At 37.3% G+C, this 17156-nt stretch overlaps 1 protein-coding gene and 1 pseudogene across 1 annotated transcript; both read right to left on the bottom strand.

The window, feature by feature from the left end:
* Nucleotides 1-8628: 8628 nt before the first annotated feature.
* LOC139187255 (olfactory receptor 8H1-like) lies at nucleotides 8629-13193 on the bottom strand (annotated as a pseudogene).
* Nucleotides 13194-15562: 2369 nt separating this feature from the next.
* LOC109567844 (olfactory receptor 8I2) lies at nucleotides 15563-16492 on the bottom strand. Its single transcript, XM_019972858.2, has one exon. It carries the CDS (start codon nucleotides 16490-16492, stop codon nucleotides 15563-15565), a length of 930 nt encoding a protein of 309 aa, XP_019828417.2.
* Between the last annotated feature and the right edge of the window lie 664 nt (nucleotides 16493-17156).

The following is a 17156-nucleotide window of genomic DNA, read 5'->3' as shown; positions in this document are numbered from 1 at the left end:
CCTTCTGTCCTTTCACCTCCTCTCTCCCCTCTACCGTGCATTGTGTATCTGCATTATACTTTGGCCAAACCTCCACTGTCAACAGAAACCTGCTCAGCCATAAAAAGCGACAATCTTCTAGCGTCAACAAAGCAACTCCTTAAGATATTCCTTCTTAATCTCATATGATACCACTATGACCCCTGACTTCCCTGGTGGCTCAGATGGTAAAGAATCTGCCTGCAATGTGAGAGATCTGGGTTTGATCCCTGGGTCAGGAAGATTCCCTGGAGAAGGAAATGGCAACCCACTCCAGTGTTCTTGCCTGGGAAACCCCATGGACAGAGGAGCCTGGTGGGATGGGGTCATAAAGAGTCAGACCCAACTGAGAAACTAACACTTTCACATGAACGATAACCTAGTACTTGCTTAGATCTAGATTGTATCTACTGTCAAATATAGATCATTTAATGTACAGGTCTCTGTCTCAAAAACTTATGTAACTGTCCTTTGACTTCTAAGGGGCAGAAAGTTCCTGTGGATTTCTGAGCTGTCCTCAGGTTACAATCCTCAATTTGACTTGAATAAAAGTTTCCATTTCTTTCTTCGAGTGACCAGTTAATTTTTCACTGAAAGTCTGACTCTTTGCAACCCTATGGACTATAGCTCACCAGGCACCTCCATCCGTGTGACTTTTTTAGGCAAGAATCCTGGAGTGGTTGCCATTTTCTTCTCCGGGGATCTTCCCAACCCAGGGATCAAACTCAGGGCTCCTGCATTGCAGGCAGACTCTTTACACTGTGAGCCACCAGGGAATCCAGTCTTATTTAGGGATTAGAAAGCCAGAGTAAACTTATTTGATGATAGGTAACTTTGGGAGTTAAGTAAAATAGGCTAATAGTAATTTTCAATGTAAAAACCACCTCAACAACCATAATATTAACATTAGTCACTTAATTGTGTCCAGCTCTTTGCAACCCCCTGGACTATAGCCTACCAGGTTCTATGTCCTTGTAATGCTTTAGGTGAGAATACTGGAGTGGGTAGTCATTCCCTTCTCCAGGGAATCTTCCCGACCTGGGGATTAAACTCAGGTCTTGGGGATTTCAGGCAGATTCTTTACCATCTGAGCTACAGGAGTTTCCTTGAAGCTTTGGGTGACTATAATTTTGACTCTATATTTGTGACTATAATTTGGTGACTGCAAAATGACCAGGAGCAAATCACTTGCTTAATATTTTCCCATCCTTGAAATTTATCTTGATTATCTTCAATATTTTTTTTTATGATTTGGGGTTATTATTGCACCTTTTATTGTACCATAGAAGAAACCAAAGTCTCCTCAGAGATTTTTTTTTTTTAAATCTCTCTTGATTTAATATGATATAGCTTTATCCTTTAATTTGTTAGTTTTAACTATGCCATCCACAAACATTCCTTTCACATTCCTTTCTCTCTTGGACTCTACGGTTAATTTTTTTTTTCTTCTTTAATGAATGAAAGAATGTTTCTTTTATTTTCTTTGGATGCTGCTGTTGCTGCTGCTTAGTCACTTTATTCATGTAGAACTCTTTGCAACTCTATGGACCATAGTTCACCAGGCTCCTCTGTCTTTTTTCATAAATGCTATTAAATTATCTTTCTTTGTTTTCTAATTCATTAATTGTTATCTAATTTGTAACACTTTTCACCTACATTATGAGATTTGTGGGGAACAAAAAATAATTTTCACTCTGTCCTTTCGGATTTTTGGCTGAAACCCACCTTCTTGTAATGAAAGGCAGGCGACCAGGATAAAAACAAATAGAAATTTAGTAATACATATATCCCCTTTATACATGGGAGACATCCAATAAAACTGAGTAATTCTCCAAAAAGGGTCCAAGCCACGACCTTAAATACCATCTCCAGCTAAAGGTAAAAGAAGATGTGGGAGGGTGGGAGTCAGGAAAGAATAGTAACCAAGAGTGCAGTTGTTAATGCAGACTCAAATTCATTCTTTTTCATTGGATAGAGATTTAGCCATCTTTCTCCTGGCATAGAAAGGGAAGCAAAGTGAAAGTGATAGTCACTCAGTCATGTCGGACTCTTTGTGAATCTTTGTGGCCTCATGGACTGTAGCCCTCCAGGCTCCTCTGTCCTTGGAGTTCTGCAGGCAAGAATACTGGAGTGGGTAGCCATTCCCTTCTCCAGGGGATCTTCCCAACCTAGGGATCAAACCAGGTCTCCTGCATTACAGGCAGACTCTTTGCTCACTGAGCCAGCAGGGAAGACCACAGAGAGGGAGACATCCTTCCAAATGGATAGTAGCAGTGTTAGTCACTCAGTTGTACCCAACTCTTTGCAACTCCATGGATTGGACTGTAGTCCACCAAGTTCCTCTGTTCGTGGGGATTCTCCAGGCAAGAATACTGGAGTGGGTTGCCATTTCTTTCCCCAAGGGATCTTCCCCACCCAGGGATTGAACCCAGGTATCCTGCATTTCAGGCAGATTCTTTACCATCTGAGCTACATGGACATTTCCCTTTTAAATGTAAATGCCTCCTACAAAAGGATAACTTCAGTTTCCAGAACATCTTCTGTGTCTACTATTTTATTTTTAAATAACTAGATAATCCTTGAGCATAGAAAGCATCTATTGGCATTGAAAATTCTGTTCCCTTTCAGGTTGAATTTACTGTATTTTCCCTAAGACCTAGTAATACCTGCTTAACCCACTATGGAAACATATGAACTAGAGGTTTTGAGGGATGGTACAGATAGAGCAGTTCAAAGACAGAATGATGAGAGGTCATGAAGGATAAGTTTGAGGTGTATATCAAAATATGTATACATATGGACATTTAATCATAACTCGACAAGTAAAATATATTTCTACATTTTATGATTATCTGGAAAAGTGTGGTATGTTTCTGCTCTTAGAGAGAGATTAACTAGGAAACATTAAAACGTAAAAAATAACAATTTGATATATAATTTTATTAATACTAAATAAAGATAAAGGCCTGAAATGATCTACAGAACACATACACAGTGCAAGTGCAAATAATACACATAATTAGAACCGAGGAAAATATAGGTAAATATAAATGAATTTCAACAGCTGACATTTTTCACACAATTATAAAGATTTAAGCATTATAGTTACAGTGCATAAATGAAAAGCTTTGATAGAGGGGGGAAAAAGGAAATATCAGTTTAATAATTTTCCATGATGATGGTGAAATATAATGAAAGCAATCATCTGAATCAGATATTGTGCTTAGAATGAAAAATGTATGTAGGTTTAAGAAAGGGAATGAGTGATGAGTTGCTAAGACAGCCTTCAGATCAGTTCAGTTCAGTTCAGTTCAGTCATTCAGTAGTGTCCAGCTCTTTGCGACCCCATAAATCGCAGTGCTCCAGGCCTTCATGTCCATCACCAACTCCTGGAGTTCACCCAAACTCACGTCCATCGAGTCGGTGATGCCATCCAGCCATCTCATCCTCTGTCGTCCCTTTCTCCTCCTGCCTCCAATCCCTCCCAGCATCAGGCTCTTTTCCAATGAGTCAACTCTTTGCATGAGGTGGCCAAAGTACTGGATTTCAGCTTTAGCATCAGTACTTCTAAAGAACACCCAGGACTGATCTTCTTTAGAATGGACTGGTTGGATCTCCTTGCAGTCCAAGGGACTCTCAAGAGTCTTTTCCAACACCATAATTCAAAAGCATCAATTCTTTGGCACTCAGCCTTCTTCACAGTCCAACTCTCACATCCATACATGACCACTGGACAAACCATAGCCTTGACTAGATGGACCTTTGTTTGCAAAGTAATGTCTCTTCTTATTTTATTTATTTATTTTTTTGATACCATGTGTATTTATTTTTCCCCCTTTTATTATTATTATTATTATTTTTTTACTTTACAATATTGTATTGGTTTTGCCATACATCAGCATGAATCCGCCATGGGTGTACACGTGTTCCCAATCCTGAGCCCCCCTCTCACTTCCCTAATGTTTTTTGAGTGCTGATATGCACAGGATTGTCTAAATACCAGGAAAGATATAAACACGAATAAAATAGAATTCTTAACCTTAACGAATTCATCACTATGTTTCCACAAGCCAAAAAAGCAAATAAAGCATTTACTTATATACTGCATATGTGACACATTTGTTCCATGCTGTGGAGAGCAAAACTATGACTAAATACATTTTTCTCAAAGAGCTTACAATCTTGTTGAAGAGAAAGACAAATATTTTAAATACATATATTTTCTCCTAAAAGAACTTCATGAAATTAATCTTTGGTTCCTTTCAATAAATGTTTTGACTGCTCAACTTGTTTCATTCCTTCTCAAGATTCATGCACAGTGAAGGCAGCAGCGGGGATTTCATCTTTTCCAGAGGTCATTTTGTAACAATGCTGAGAAGAGTACATTAAACTGGGTTAATGTTCAAGTCTCTTTTCAAGGAAAAATAAAAGCAAAACCCAGTTTTATTTTTAATATTATGGACTTAATGAAGTTTTTCTGCCTGATTTGGAGAAGTGAGAATCTCTAAATATACCTCCAAAATGGCTTAGGAATTATGCTGTGCTAAAGTACTTCATGTCTCTCCACACACGCATAGACACACACACATAAACATTAAAAAATTATTGACTCTTTGATCTTAGGGAAGCACATTATAGTGAATAAAAATTAAACCCAGCTCTTTTTTTATGAGTTCTGTACTCCACTGCATAAATGCATCACCTTTATCTTGAAAACAAGGTATAAACATAACTTGTCAAAAGACTAGAAAAATGAAAAATACCCAGAAATATAAGAAAAAGCATTATGCTTCTGAAAGATGAGAGAGGGGTTAAAAAGTATATTATTGAACAAATGCAAGCAAAAATAAATAGCAATTGCTTTAAGTATAGAGTCTAGAAAACATGGATATCAGAGCAAAAATAAGTCATAATAATCTTAAGTGGAATTTGTAAAAATGGAAAATAATTAAAATAAATTATGTAGGTGAAACAATACACTTTTAAAACATTTGAATTTGTTGAGAGTTTTGAATTAATACAAATAATTTACATTATCTCCTAATAGAGAGTTTATGCTTATGCATTTTATTTTTAACATTTAAAAATATTTACAAAAATCAAAGATTGTTTTACATAGAAAGCAATCTAAATTTCAAGTAACAAATTTTATATAACCACTGATGTTTGAATAAAATGATCTATGTAGTTTCAAAAGTTTAAACAAGATATATGAAATACCTGGAAAATAAAAAACACTTTCTAAAATAAGCTTTCAATAGAGAAAATTAAAATTGCAATTCAAGGTTATGTACAAGAAAAGCTTTAAAATATAAGAAATTTTAGCATCCTAGTGATTAAAGATTATAGGTTACCAGAGCTTCTGAATTCATTGCAAATTGGCAGCTTTATAACTTTTCTCTGTTAAAAAAAAATGATTAGATGAACCAAGCATTTAGATTAAGAATTTATTTTTAATAGTCATATTAAACCTATAGAAATTAGCAGAAAGGCAGTAATGTTTTAAAATACACAGAATTTCATCAAAGATGCATTTACTGAAGCTTATTGACATGTAACAGAAAGATAGCCTTATTAAATATTTTCAGTTGGGAACGGGACGCCAATCGAAGAGTGAAGGAATATGTGTATACTTATAACTGATTCACTTTGTTGTACAGCAGAAACTAACACAGCATTGCAAAACAATTATACATCAGTAAAAAACTAAATAAATATTAATAAAATAGAATTGATATATTCCAGGAGCCATAAAAGTGATAACACTGCATGCAGAATTTTAACTTAATAAATTTACAAATATTTCATGTCCAAAACACTGCAAAATGAGAATCTAGATCTTCTAACCAAACACAGTCCTTTTAGATTTCAATGATAAAGGAATAATCGAAGATTAAACTTGTAAGTATACACAGAAAACCTCAAAAAAGGACACAGGAAATGATAAGAATATTGTTCATATACCTAATACACACACACAAACACACACACCCCTGTATATCCATTTAAAACTATCCATCTGTTTACAATAGCTAGGACTTGAAAGCAACCTAGATGTCCATTGGCAGATGACTGGATAAGAAAGCTGTGGCACATATATAAATGAAATATTACTCAGCTATTAAAAATAATGCACTTTTTATGCATTTTTTTACCTCAGTTCTAATGAGCTTATTATACAGAGTGAAGTAAGTCAGAAAGAAAAGCACCAATACAGTATACTAATGCATATATATGGAATTTAGGAAGATAGTAACAATGACCCTATATGCGAGACAGCAAAAGAGACACAGATATAAAGAACAGACTTTTGGACTCTGAGGGAGAAGGTGAGAGTGGGATGATTTGAGAGACTAGCATTGAAACATGTATATTACCACATGTGAAACAGAGCACCAGTCCAAATTCTGTGCATGAGACAGGACACTCAAAGCCGGGGCACTGGGACAACGCTGAAGGATGGGATAGGGACCAGGGTGGGAGGGGGGTTTAGATGGGGGATTAGATTGGGGACACATGTACATCCATGGCTGATTCATTTCACATTAGGGCAAACACCACCAAAATATTGTAAAGTAATTAGCCTCAAATTAAAATAAATAAATAAAAAATTATCAATCTAGAAGAACACATACAAAACCCTGAAAAACTTCTTAGGCATTTCTATTTCCTTAAAATTTTCAAATATCTCCAATATTAACACATTCCATTCTAAAAGCAAAACTGTGAAATGCTAGGTTTTCCTTTAGTTTTTTTGTGTGTTTGTCCTTTGAATCAACCAAAGCTAATTCGTAAAACTACACATGAATATTTGTTAAGAAAAAGGCATTGGGCATTCAAAATACTGGGAGGTGAGTGTTCTGATGATAATGGCCAATATTTATTCAGTTCAGTTGCTCAGTCATGTACAACTTTTTGCAACCCCATGAATCACAGCACACCAGGCCTCCTTGTCCATCACCAACTCCTGGAGTATACCCAAACTCATGTCCATCAAGTAGGTGATCCCATCCAACCATCTCATCCACTGTCATCCCCTTCTCCTCCTGCCCCCAATCCCTCCCAACATCAGAGTCTTTTTCAATGAGTCAACTCTTCGCATGAGGTGGCCAAAGTATTGCAGATTCGGCTTTGGCATCAGTCCTGCCTTTAGGATGGACTGGTTGGCTCTCCTTGCAGTTCAAGGGACTCTCGAGAGTCTTCTCCAACACCACGGTTCAAAACCATCAATTCTTCAGTGCTCAGCTTTCTTCATAGTACAACTCTCACATCTATACATGACCACTGGAAAAACCATAACCTTGACTAGATGGACCTTTGTTGACAAAGTAATGTCTCTTCTTTTTAATATGCTATCTAGGTTGGTCATAACTTTCCTTTCAAGGAGTAAGCTTCTTTTAATTTCGTGGCTGCAATCACCATCTACAGTGATTTTGGAGCCAAGAAAAATAAAGTCAGTCACTGTTTCCACTGTTTCTCCATCTATTTCCCATGAAGTTATGGGACCAGATGCCATGATCTTAGTTTCCTGAATGTTGAGCTTTAAGCCAACTTTTTCACTCTAGAGACTCTGTCTCTTTCATCAAGAGGTTCTTTAGTTCTTCTTCACTTTCTGCCATAAGGGTGGTGTCATCTGCATATCTGAGGCTATTGATATTTCTCCCCACATTCCAGCTCATGCTTCCTCCAGCCCAGCGTTTCTCATGGTGTACTCTTCATATAAGTTAAATAAGCAGGATGACAATACACAGCCTTAACATACCCCTTTTGCTATTTGGAACCAGTTGTTCCATGTCCAGTTCTAACTGTTGCTTCCTGATCTGCATACATGTTTCTCAAGAGGCAGGTCAGGTGGTCTGGTATTCCCATCTCTTTCATAATTTTCCACAGTTTATTGTGATCCACACAGTCAGAGGCTTTGGCATAGTCAATAAAGCAGAAATAGATGTTTTTCTGGAACTCGCTTGCTTTTTCCATGATCCAGCCTTAAAAAGTTAACATCAATTAAGTGATTTAATCTTTACAGTAACTCTTTGGACCTGGAATTGTTATTTATCTGTGCAGTTTAGGAACTTGAAACTTAGTTTCAGTGATTTTTTTTTAAAGCATTCTATAGGTAATTGAGTAGAAGGTTTGGAATCTAAATCCTAGAACTTATGGTTCTCAACCAAGTACTCATAATCACTCTGCTCTCCTGCTTCTCCATCAAGTAAAGGAAATGATTTCTGAAACCGGTATCATTTTTTTCCAAAATGGGACTCTTTTCAGTCATAAAATTCTCTAAAGTTTGATTATGCATGGGGATTTGTACAGCACACTTTAAAAACTGACAACTATACTTCTCATTTTGAAATTCAGTTGCCCTTAAAAACATACATATTGTGACCATGGTTTAAATGTGTTTCATGGTTTCTAATTACAGTGTAGATTTCTAAAGTCATATTCTTAGAAAGGCCTGAGATTGTATTTATTCAAGCAAAGGATGGATGAATAGAATAAATAAATAAATAGTTCTATGTGTTTTGGAGAAAGAGCAAGGAAATAGACTATAGGGACAAAAATAAAAACATACACAGACAAACAGAGGAGCTTAAAAGTTCAGGATCAGTGTTACTTTAATTGTTTGGAGCTCATTCTCTTCTGTAAGACTCTGCTGAGAGCATTTTTTACTTCTTTATTTTGAAGACTGTATATAAGTGGATTCAGCATGGGGATGACAATACTATAAAAAACAGAAACCACTTGATCCTTTCCCAAAGAGTAGGACTTATTTGGTTTTATGTAAGTAAAAATCGTAGTGCCATAGAAGATGGTGACTGACAGGAGATGGGGGCACAGGTAGAGAAGGCTTTCCACTTCCCTGAAGTGGAAGTGATTTTCAGGATGGTGGACAGGATGGACACGTAGGACACTGATATTGTGATAAGAGACGCCACTAGGGTGGAGCCAGCAAAAATGGATATTGTGATTTCAATATCATGTGTGTCAGTGCAGGACAGGGCTAAAACTGGGGGTGCATCACAGAAAAAGTGATAGATTACATTAGAGTCACAGAAATGCACTTTGCTCAAGCAAAGCACATTGACAAAGGTGTCCATGAAGCCAATCAAGAAGGATCTAAAGACAAGAGAACAGCAGCATCTAGTGGACATAATAGCTGGGTGATGCAGAGGCTTGCAGATGGCTACGTAGGGATCATAGGCCATGGAGGAGAGAAGAACACATTCAGTGGCCCCCACAAAGACAAAACAATTCATCTGGATGAAGCAGTTCAAGTATGAAATATACCTGTTGGAAGTCAGTAAGTTGTTTAAAGCTTTAGGGGTGACGGCGGTTGAGAAACTGAGGTCAAGAAATGACAGGTGAATGAGGAAAAAATACATGGGTGTGTAAAGCTGGAGATCCAGGCAGATTATCAACATCATTCCTGCATTGCCCAGCACAGTGATCAGGTACATCAGGAGAAAGAGGGTGAAGAGGGCCAGCCGGATCTCTTCAGAATCTGTCAGTCCCATGAGGATGAAGTCAGACACATGAGTGATATTGTTCTGCCCATAGTTTTAAAATGCTCCAAACTGTTGAGAAATCAAAGTTGATTCTTAGCAGGAATCACTGCAAAAAATATTTATGTTTCTATGAACAACATAGCATATTTATATTAGCTTTTTCTGAAAAAGGATAATATCGAGGGGTGTCTCAAGTATAAAGAGAAAAATCTTTTACTTGATTTCTAAATATAGAAATGTGTATAAATTGACATTTAGATGTAATGTATTAAAAGCTACTGTATTGGAAAATTAGAAATAGCCTTGTAGTGTTTTAAATGTTTCACTTTATTATAGCGTTTAATTCCACTGAGAAAATTATACCATAGATATTAATATTAGTCACATTTTTTAGATGAAAAGAAGTACGTAGAGAATTTAGATAATTTATCCAGAGTCAGAGCTAGTACATGTTGTCTCAGTAATTCTATGAGGATAGATTGATCACAGAGTGCATGTCCATAATACTAATTCCTATTCATAATTAATTTCAGCAACCCTGAAAAACAAATACTAGATATAAAATAATGATGAAAGAATTGTTTCAACACATCATGCACAATTCTTTTTTTCCAATATTATTTAATACTAATACAATATAAATTCAACCTTTGGAATTCATTAGGGTGTATTAAAATGATCGACCACATATTAGCATTAATTTCCAAAAAATAACTTGATATTCAAAATCAAATTTCTACAAAAAAAAATTATATTTCTAAAATACACACATTCATTGCAGTCCCTGATTATGTCAATGTTATCTTTCACAAGTCCTGGGAGTACCTAGGGTAAGGTTAGATGATATCTGCATGTATGCTTCTCTAATGTCCTTGTTTTATTTGAACCTAACTAAAACTTTCTGATTTTCAGAATAATACTTACCAGCAGCCAGAGTTGGTGGGAAAACAACTATTTCCAATATTATCTGACTAGCAGTATGACAAAGTTTCCCTCACAAATAAAATATAAAGACCCATTTCAGCTGAAAATTTCCATAACATAATATTTTTGATATGTTCTTATTAAATTTTAGTTATTTTGTTTTATTCTGTGGGAAAAGTAAATCAATGTAGAAATTTTGTTCAACTGCTGTTCAAATGTAAAATTTTTCAGGAAGTTGTGTCTAAAATACCAGGGATCTAACTGTGCAAGAATGCAGAGTAGAATATGCCTTGCCTCTCATCCTGGTAACTCAAGGGAACTTCATATACTGGGGTTTGGTGATTATGCAACATCTGGTCATCCCTATGGACCAATTTCCATCAAAGATTGCCTTGCCTGTCTCCAAGGACAAGAATTCAAGGACTAAATGCAGCTGTGCTAAGCTTTGAAAAGTTGGTTGCATTTTACCTTAGGAGCCAAACAATGAAGAGCCCAATGCTTTAGTTTTCCTTTGGGATATTCTAAATTTATTCCTGTGGTGGTAGAGTAATTATTTCTAGAGAAAGGATTAATCTATGACTGTAACCATCAGGGATGGAAAGATAAATTTTTTACAATAAAATTTTATATTTATATTTTATGTTTATATATATGTGTGACACTATGCTAAGAGTAAATATGTCCATTAGATACAAAATGAAATCTCCAAATATGAATAGGATAATTCTTCTAGGGGTGATGAAAACTGATTTTTTTAGCTTTACTGAAGCATCACTGATACAGGAAGATTTATACACATTTACTATATACTTATTAATGAATTTAGACATCTGCATATATCCAAATGCCATCACCACATTTAAGGTTCTAAACCTAACCATCATCTCCAAAAATCCCCTTGTGTTCTTCTATGCATGTGTGTGTTTTGTTGTAAAAAATGATTTCTAAAGATCACCACCACATACTAAAATATAGCATGTACAAAAATAAAATGAATATATAACAAAATTCAAAAATGATATGAAAATAATCAAACTCAAATTTTGGTGAATGTCTGAGCTATTTTTGTTCATTGAATGCTTAATTGTATTCTTCTATATTTGCATACTTATCATATTATATAGTCAGTATCCATCTGCATTTTATAACTAAAATTTCACAATATAGTGTGATCAGTTTTATACTAGCCTTTCATAAATCACATAATTAAATGCCTTATGCATTGACTGATACCCCTTGAACAACTTTCCTCCAGAGTTCAGTTCAGTCACTGAGTTGTATCGACTCTTTGTGACCCCAAGGGCTGTAACATTCCAGGCTTCCCTGTCCTTCACCATCATCTGGAGTTTGCTCAAACTCATGTCCACTGAGTCGATGATGCCATCCAACCATCTCATCCTCTGTCATCCCCTTCTCCTCCTGCCTTCAATGTTTCCCAGCATCAGGGTCTTTTCTAATGAGTAGGCTCTTCACATTAGGTGGCCAAACTATTGGAGCTTCAGCTTCAGCATCAGTCCTTCCAAGAATATTTAGGAATTATTTCCTTTAGGATTGACTGGTTTGATCTCCTTGCAGTCCAAGGGACTCTTAAGAGTCTTCTTCAACACCTAGTTCAAAAGCATCGGTTATTTGGTTTTCAGCCTTCTCTATGGTCCAGCTCTCACATTCATACATGACCACTGGAAAAACCATAGCTTTGACTATACAATCCTTTGTCAACAAAGTAATTTCTGCCCCTCCAGAAAAGTTCATCAAATATTAAATATTTCATTGAGGATTATTTGCCCAAGAAGAAGATTCTAAAAGGGGGTAGACTAAATATCATATTACAATATTATTATAAATTTTCTGCTGATTCATGATAATGAAATCAATGTTTATGTAGATTTAAAAGTGAATCTTACAAGAAAGTTTTCCTATACATCCAGAATTACAGGTAATAATTTATTGGTGTTGATAAAGAAGCTACATTTTTATGTGTTATACATTTGATACTGCTGCTGCTGCTGCTAAGTCACTTCAGTTGTGTCTGACTCCGTGTGATCCCATAGACAGCAGCCCACCAGGCTTCCCATCCCTGGGATTCTCCAGGCAAGAACACTGGAGTGGGTTGCCATTTCCTTCTCCAATGCATGAAAGCGAAAAGTGAAAATGAAGTCACTCAGTCGTGCCTGACTCTTAGCGACCCCATGGACTCCAGCCTACCAGGCTCCTCTGTCCATGGGATTTTCCAGGCAAGAGTACTGGAGTGGGGTGCCATTGCCTTCTGCAGACATTTGACACAGGGCAATTCTATTCATCAAATGATAGTGCTGCTAAAACAGGAATCTTTAGAAATAAAAATGCCAGTGTAAACTTATTTGACAACAGACAACTTTGGGAGTTAAACCAACTGAGAAACTCTCAGTTATTTTCAGTCTAAAGTCACGTCAATAACCATAGTGATTGCAAAATTATCAGAAGCAAGTTCTTGCTCAGTAATATCCCAATGTTGAAACTCATTCTGTTGAAGTTTAGGATTATGCTTTCAGAATATTTATTTATTTGACCATGACCATTTATTTTGTCATGTTGATATGAAGTCCTCATAAAATTGAGCTCCTCTGCTGAGTTTATCATTAACATCTTTATCCAAAAATTATTCCCTTCCTTGTCCAACACCTGTTCCCCACAAAGTTGAGAATTATCAAAGAGGGATTGAAACCCAGAAGGACGTTTTGGGGCCTTCCCAGGTACAAAGGCCATTTCTAGTCCCCAGTTTCCTGTTTGTAGAAAGAAGGTTTTCATCCTCCTTGACCTTTCTTGAGTTCCGAAGGACATATTCAAACAATAACTAGGTCAGTTAGCACACATGGAAAGCAACAATAGTGTAGTAATGGGCCAGTGTCCTGCTTCTTCCACAAGGGAGGCACGTAACAGTGCATGTCACTGCGATCTTCTATAGGAACTAAGGCCCCACCCAGGTGGAGCATGGTAACTTCAGGCTGAGCACAAGAACGGGGACCCCAGACTGATTGGTACCAGAAGGTAGATCTCTGGAACACTACCTTGTGACCTCACCACCAACCAATCAGAGGAAGGTCACGTATCCTGTAGAACTCTTGCGAATTTTGCCTATAAAACTTTTCCTTGAAAATCACCTGGGAGTTTGGGTCCTTTGAACATATGTGCATGTGTGCTAACTCACTTCAGTCATGTCCGACTCTGTGCAATGCAACGAAATGTAGTCTGCCGGCTCCTCTGTCCATCGGATTCTCCAGACAAGAATGCTGCAGTGGGTTGCCATTCCCTCCTTTAGGGGAGCTTCCTCACCTAGAGATTGAATTCTCATCGCTTATGTTTCCTGCATTGGCAGGCGAGTCCTTTACCACTAGCCACCTGGGAAGCCCTTTGAAAATGAACACCACATCCTTCTTGCTTAGCCTTGGAATAAAGCTTTCTTTGCTCCAAATAGCAACATTTCTCAACAATACCTACCAGTTGAATTCAGTTACTTACAATCACCTATGCAATGTAGAATTCTGTATACATTCATTTCAATGTCCTAACCACTAAGGAAAACGTGATTTGAAAAGATATTTATAAATAAAAGATATTGTGGTGAACCAAGGACAAAAGAGCAGATAAAACCAAGAAGGGTCCTGGAATGCAGGAACAGAAACACCAGACCCTTATCGTCCTTCCCTCCCCTGTGTTGTAACTATTAATGGATTTCAGGTCCTCCTGAACAGTATAACCTGTCCCCCCTCCTACTCCATAGACATAGCATTTGCCTTACTCTGCCCCCTGCTCAGTATAGTTGCCTCATCCAATCAGCAAATGACCCACAAGTCCCGTATCCCACTCCTTGTACCCTGGGAATAAAAGTGGACTAAGGATCCCTGTTCAACATCAGTTCTCCCTTGAGCTGATCTGCTGTTCAAAAAGCATCTCCCACTCTAATAAACTTTATTTCCCTCTCATTCTGTCTCATGTCTAGAAATTCGTTTCCAACCCATGCCCAGACCCTGACAGATGTCTTTGAAATGATTTCTTAAATAGAATTTTCAACAAAACTAATAGTTTTTGAGTGCTAATGTACATCTGTACTCAGTTGCTAAGTCATGTCCAATTCTCTGGTATACCACAGACTGTAGCCTGCCAGGCTCCTCTGTCCATGGAATTCTCCCACAAGAATACTGGAGTGGATGGCCATTCCATTTTCCAGGGGATCTTCCCGACCTAGGGATCAAACCCGGTCCCCTGCATTGCAGGCAGACTCTTGAGCATCTGAGCCACCACCTCTATAGATGCCTCCAAAATGCCTCAGGAATTGTGCTATAGCCAGTGCTCTATTAATCTACACACACACACAGTTTATTCAGTCTTTGAACTTAGAGAGGCACGTTGTATTTGTTAAGAAATGGAACTCTGTGGTTTTTGAAATATTCTCTACTTCATAAAATGAGGTTTCATAGATAAATGGTAAGGGTTTTAACCCTCCCGGCAAAATGAATGTGCATTACCAAGAGATCTCTCTGTATCACCCAATGTCCTCTTATCACTTGTGTTTACACCTCATGAAAATTAATAACTCTAACCCTCACCACTCCCTCCCGGCCACAGATTTATAATCGCTTTTATTACGTCTCTATGGCTGAAGCAACTTAGCAGCAGCAGCAGCATGCTTTCACTTCCTCTCAGCTAATCAGCAATCATTTCTTGTTAATAGTATTTGAGTCACCATTTCTTAATCTACCAATTTTCTACTCTCAATTTGTTGACAGTGGAGAAAACACCATGTCAAAACGTATAAAAAATCAATTTAATAGTAGTTCAACATTTTGCAGTGTGATGGCATAATCATAGGTAGGGTTTAGCCACTATCCAGATGCTTTACATATCTGTGCATGTCTATGTCTGAATAATTTTAGTACTGAAATGAACACCTTCCATGGTGATCCAGTATCCATATCAACAAATAAAATGATAAATCAGCTCCTGCGTTTCATGACTCTGTTATCATTTACTTTGTTTTATTCTTTTGGGGGTTACTCTACTAGCTCCCAAATTTTTGAGCCATTGAATGCCTGAAGCACTCCAGGTTTGCTTTAGTTGCAGTATGCACGGATTTGTCATGGAAACAGTTTTTGAAATGCTTTCAGGAGAGCATTTTTTACATCTTTGTTCCTCAAACTATAGATAAGTGGATTCAGCATGGGAATGACAATGGTATAGAATACAGATGCCACCTGTGCCTGGGTCAAGGAAGATGTGTTATCAGGCTGCAAATACGTGAAAATCAGGGACCCATAGAAGACAGTCACCCCCACGATGTGGGACACACAGGTGGAAAAGGCTTTCTCTCTGCCTGCTGCAGACCGGATCTGCAGGATGGCTGAGATGATGGCAATGTAGGTGACTGTGATGATGAAGAGAGAGCTAAGCAGGGTGAAGCCAGCTAAAACAAAGATCACCATTTCTGTGCTGAATGCATCCACACAAGACAGAGCCAGAAGAGCTGTGGTGTCGCAGAAAAAGTGATTGATGCTGGCCTCACAGAATGCCAACCTGCTGATCACACAGATGGAGACCAGAGAATTGGTGAAGCCAATCATATAAGGCATGACTCCCAACCACCTGCACACCTTCTGTGACATGACCACGGGATACAGTAAGGGATTGCAGATAGCTACATAGCGGTCATAGGCCATGGACCCCAGAAGAAAACACTCACTACACACTAAACCCACAAAAAAGTACATTTGAACAAAGCAAGCAACGAAGGAGATGGTTTTCTGAATTGACTGGAGATTTACCAGTGCCTTGGGTGTTACAGTAGAAGAATAAAATATATCAATGAATGCTAAATTGCTAAGGAAAAAGTACATAGGTGTGTGGAGCTGAGAGTCAATTCTGATTATCAGAATTAGTCCAAGGTTCCCTAAAACAGTGATGAGATAAATAAAGAGGAACATCATGAAGAGGCTGACGTGTAGTTCAGGGTGATTTGCAAATCCAGAGAGAATGAAGAACGTCACCTCCGTGAAATTGTTCCCAGCCATTTCTGTCAACTCAGACCCTTGACTTCTCTACTGAAAAATGATAAGAAAAGTTAGAGGAAATTCAAGTCCAAAGGCATGATAACCAGCCCTGACCTAGACTCCCATAATGAGAGAGTAACAGATGGAAAACAAATATAAAATGACTTCAAGTTAATTGAGAATTTATACATGATTTTAATTTAAAAACAATAGAACTAACAAACACTAATCAAAAATTCCAAGTGCACATTCACTGGAATTGGTTGCACTCTAAAAAACCAAATGTATCTGGATTGCTTTTTAAAGAAATTTCTCTAGAGATAAACCATCCTCTTCCCTTATCTATCACTGGGACTCAATTCATATACTTAGAAACTTACATACTGTGATTGATTATGTATTATTCTTAGAAAACATGGAGCTCAACTGGAAATTTAAATTTTGGTATGCAATGATACCTTGTGTGGCAGTCATAAGATTTCAGCAGCCAATAACTACTTTACAGGCTTGTTTTAGGTGCTTAATGAGATCTTCAGTGCACATATCTAATAGTTCCTTGGACTCAATAAAGCTTGCTACATTTTGCAAATATATATATGCATTTAAATATATAAAATGTATATTTTACAAAATGTTATATATAAACATATGCATATATTTACATAGAGTAAGTGAGATATTACAT

Source organism: Bos indicus, chromosome 15 (assembly GCF_029378745.1).
Source record: "Bos indicus isolate NIAB-ARS_2022 breed Sahiwal x Tharparkar chromosome 15, NIAB-ARS_B.indTharparkar_mat_pri_1.0, whole genome shotgun sequence".
Lineage (NCBI taxonomy): Eukaryota > Metazoa > Chordata > Mammalia > Artiodactyla > Bovidae > Bos > Bos indicus.
This window is presented reverse-complemented; position numbering and strand designations above follow the sequence as displayed.

What these genes read in the sequence shown, in the direction of transcription:
- LOC109567844 (XM_019972858.2), bottom strand. Translation starts at nt 16,492, where the DNA reads ATGGCTGGGAACAATTTCACGGAGGTGACGTTCTTCATTCTCTCTGGA.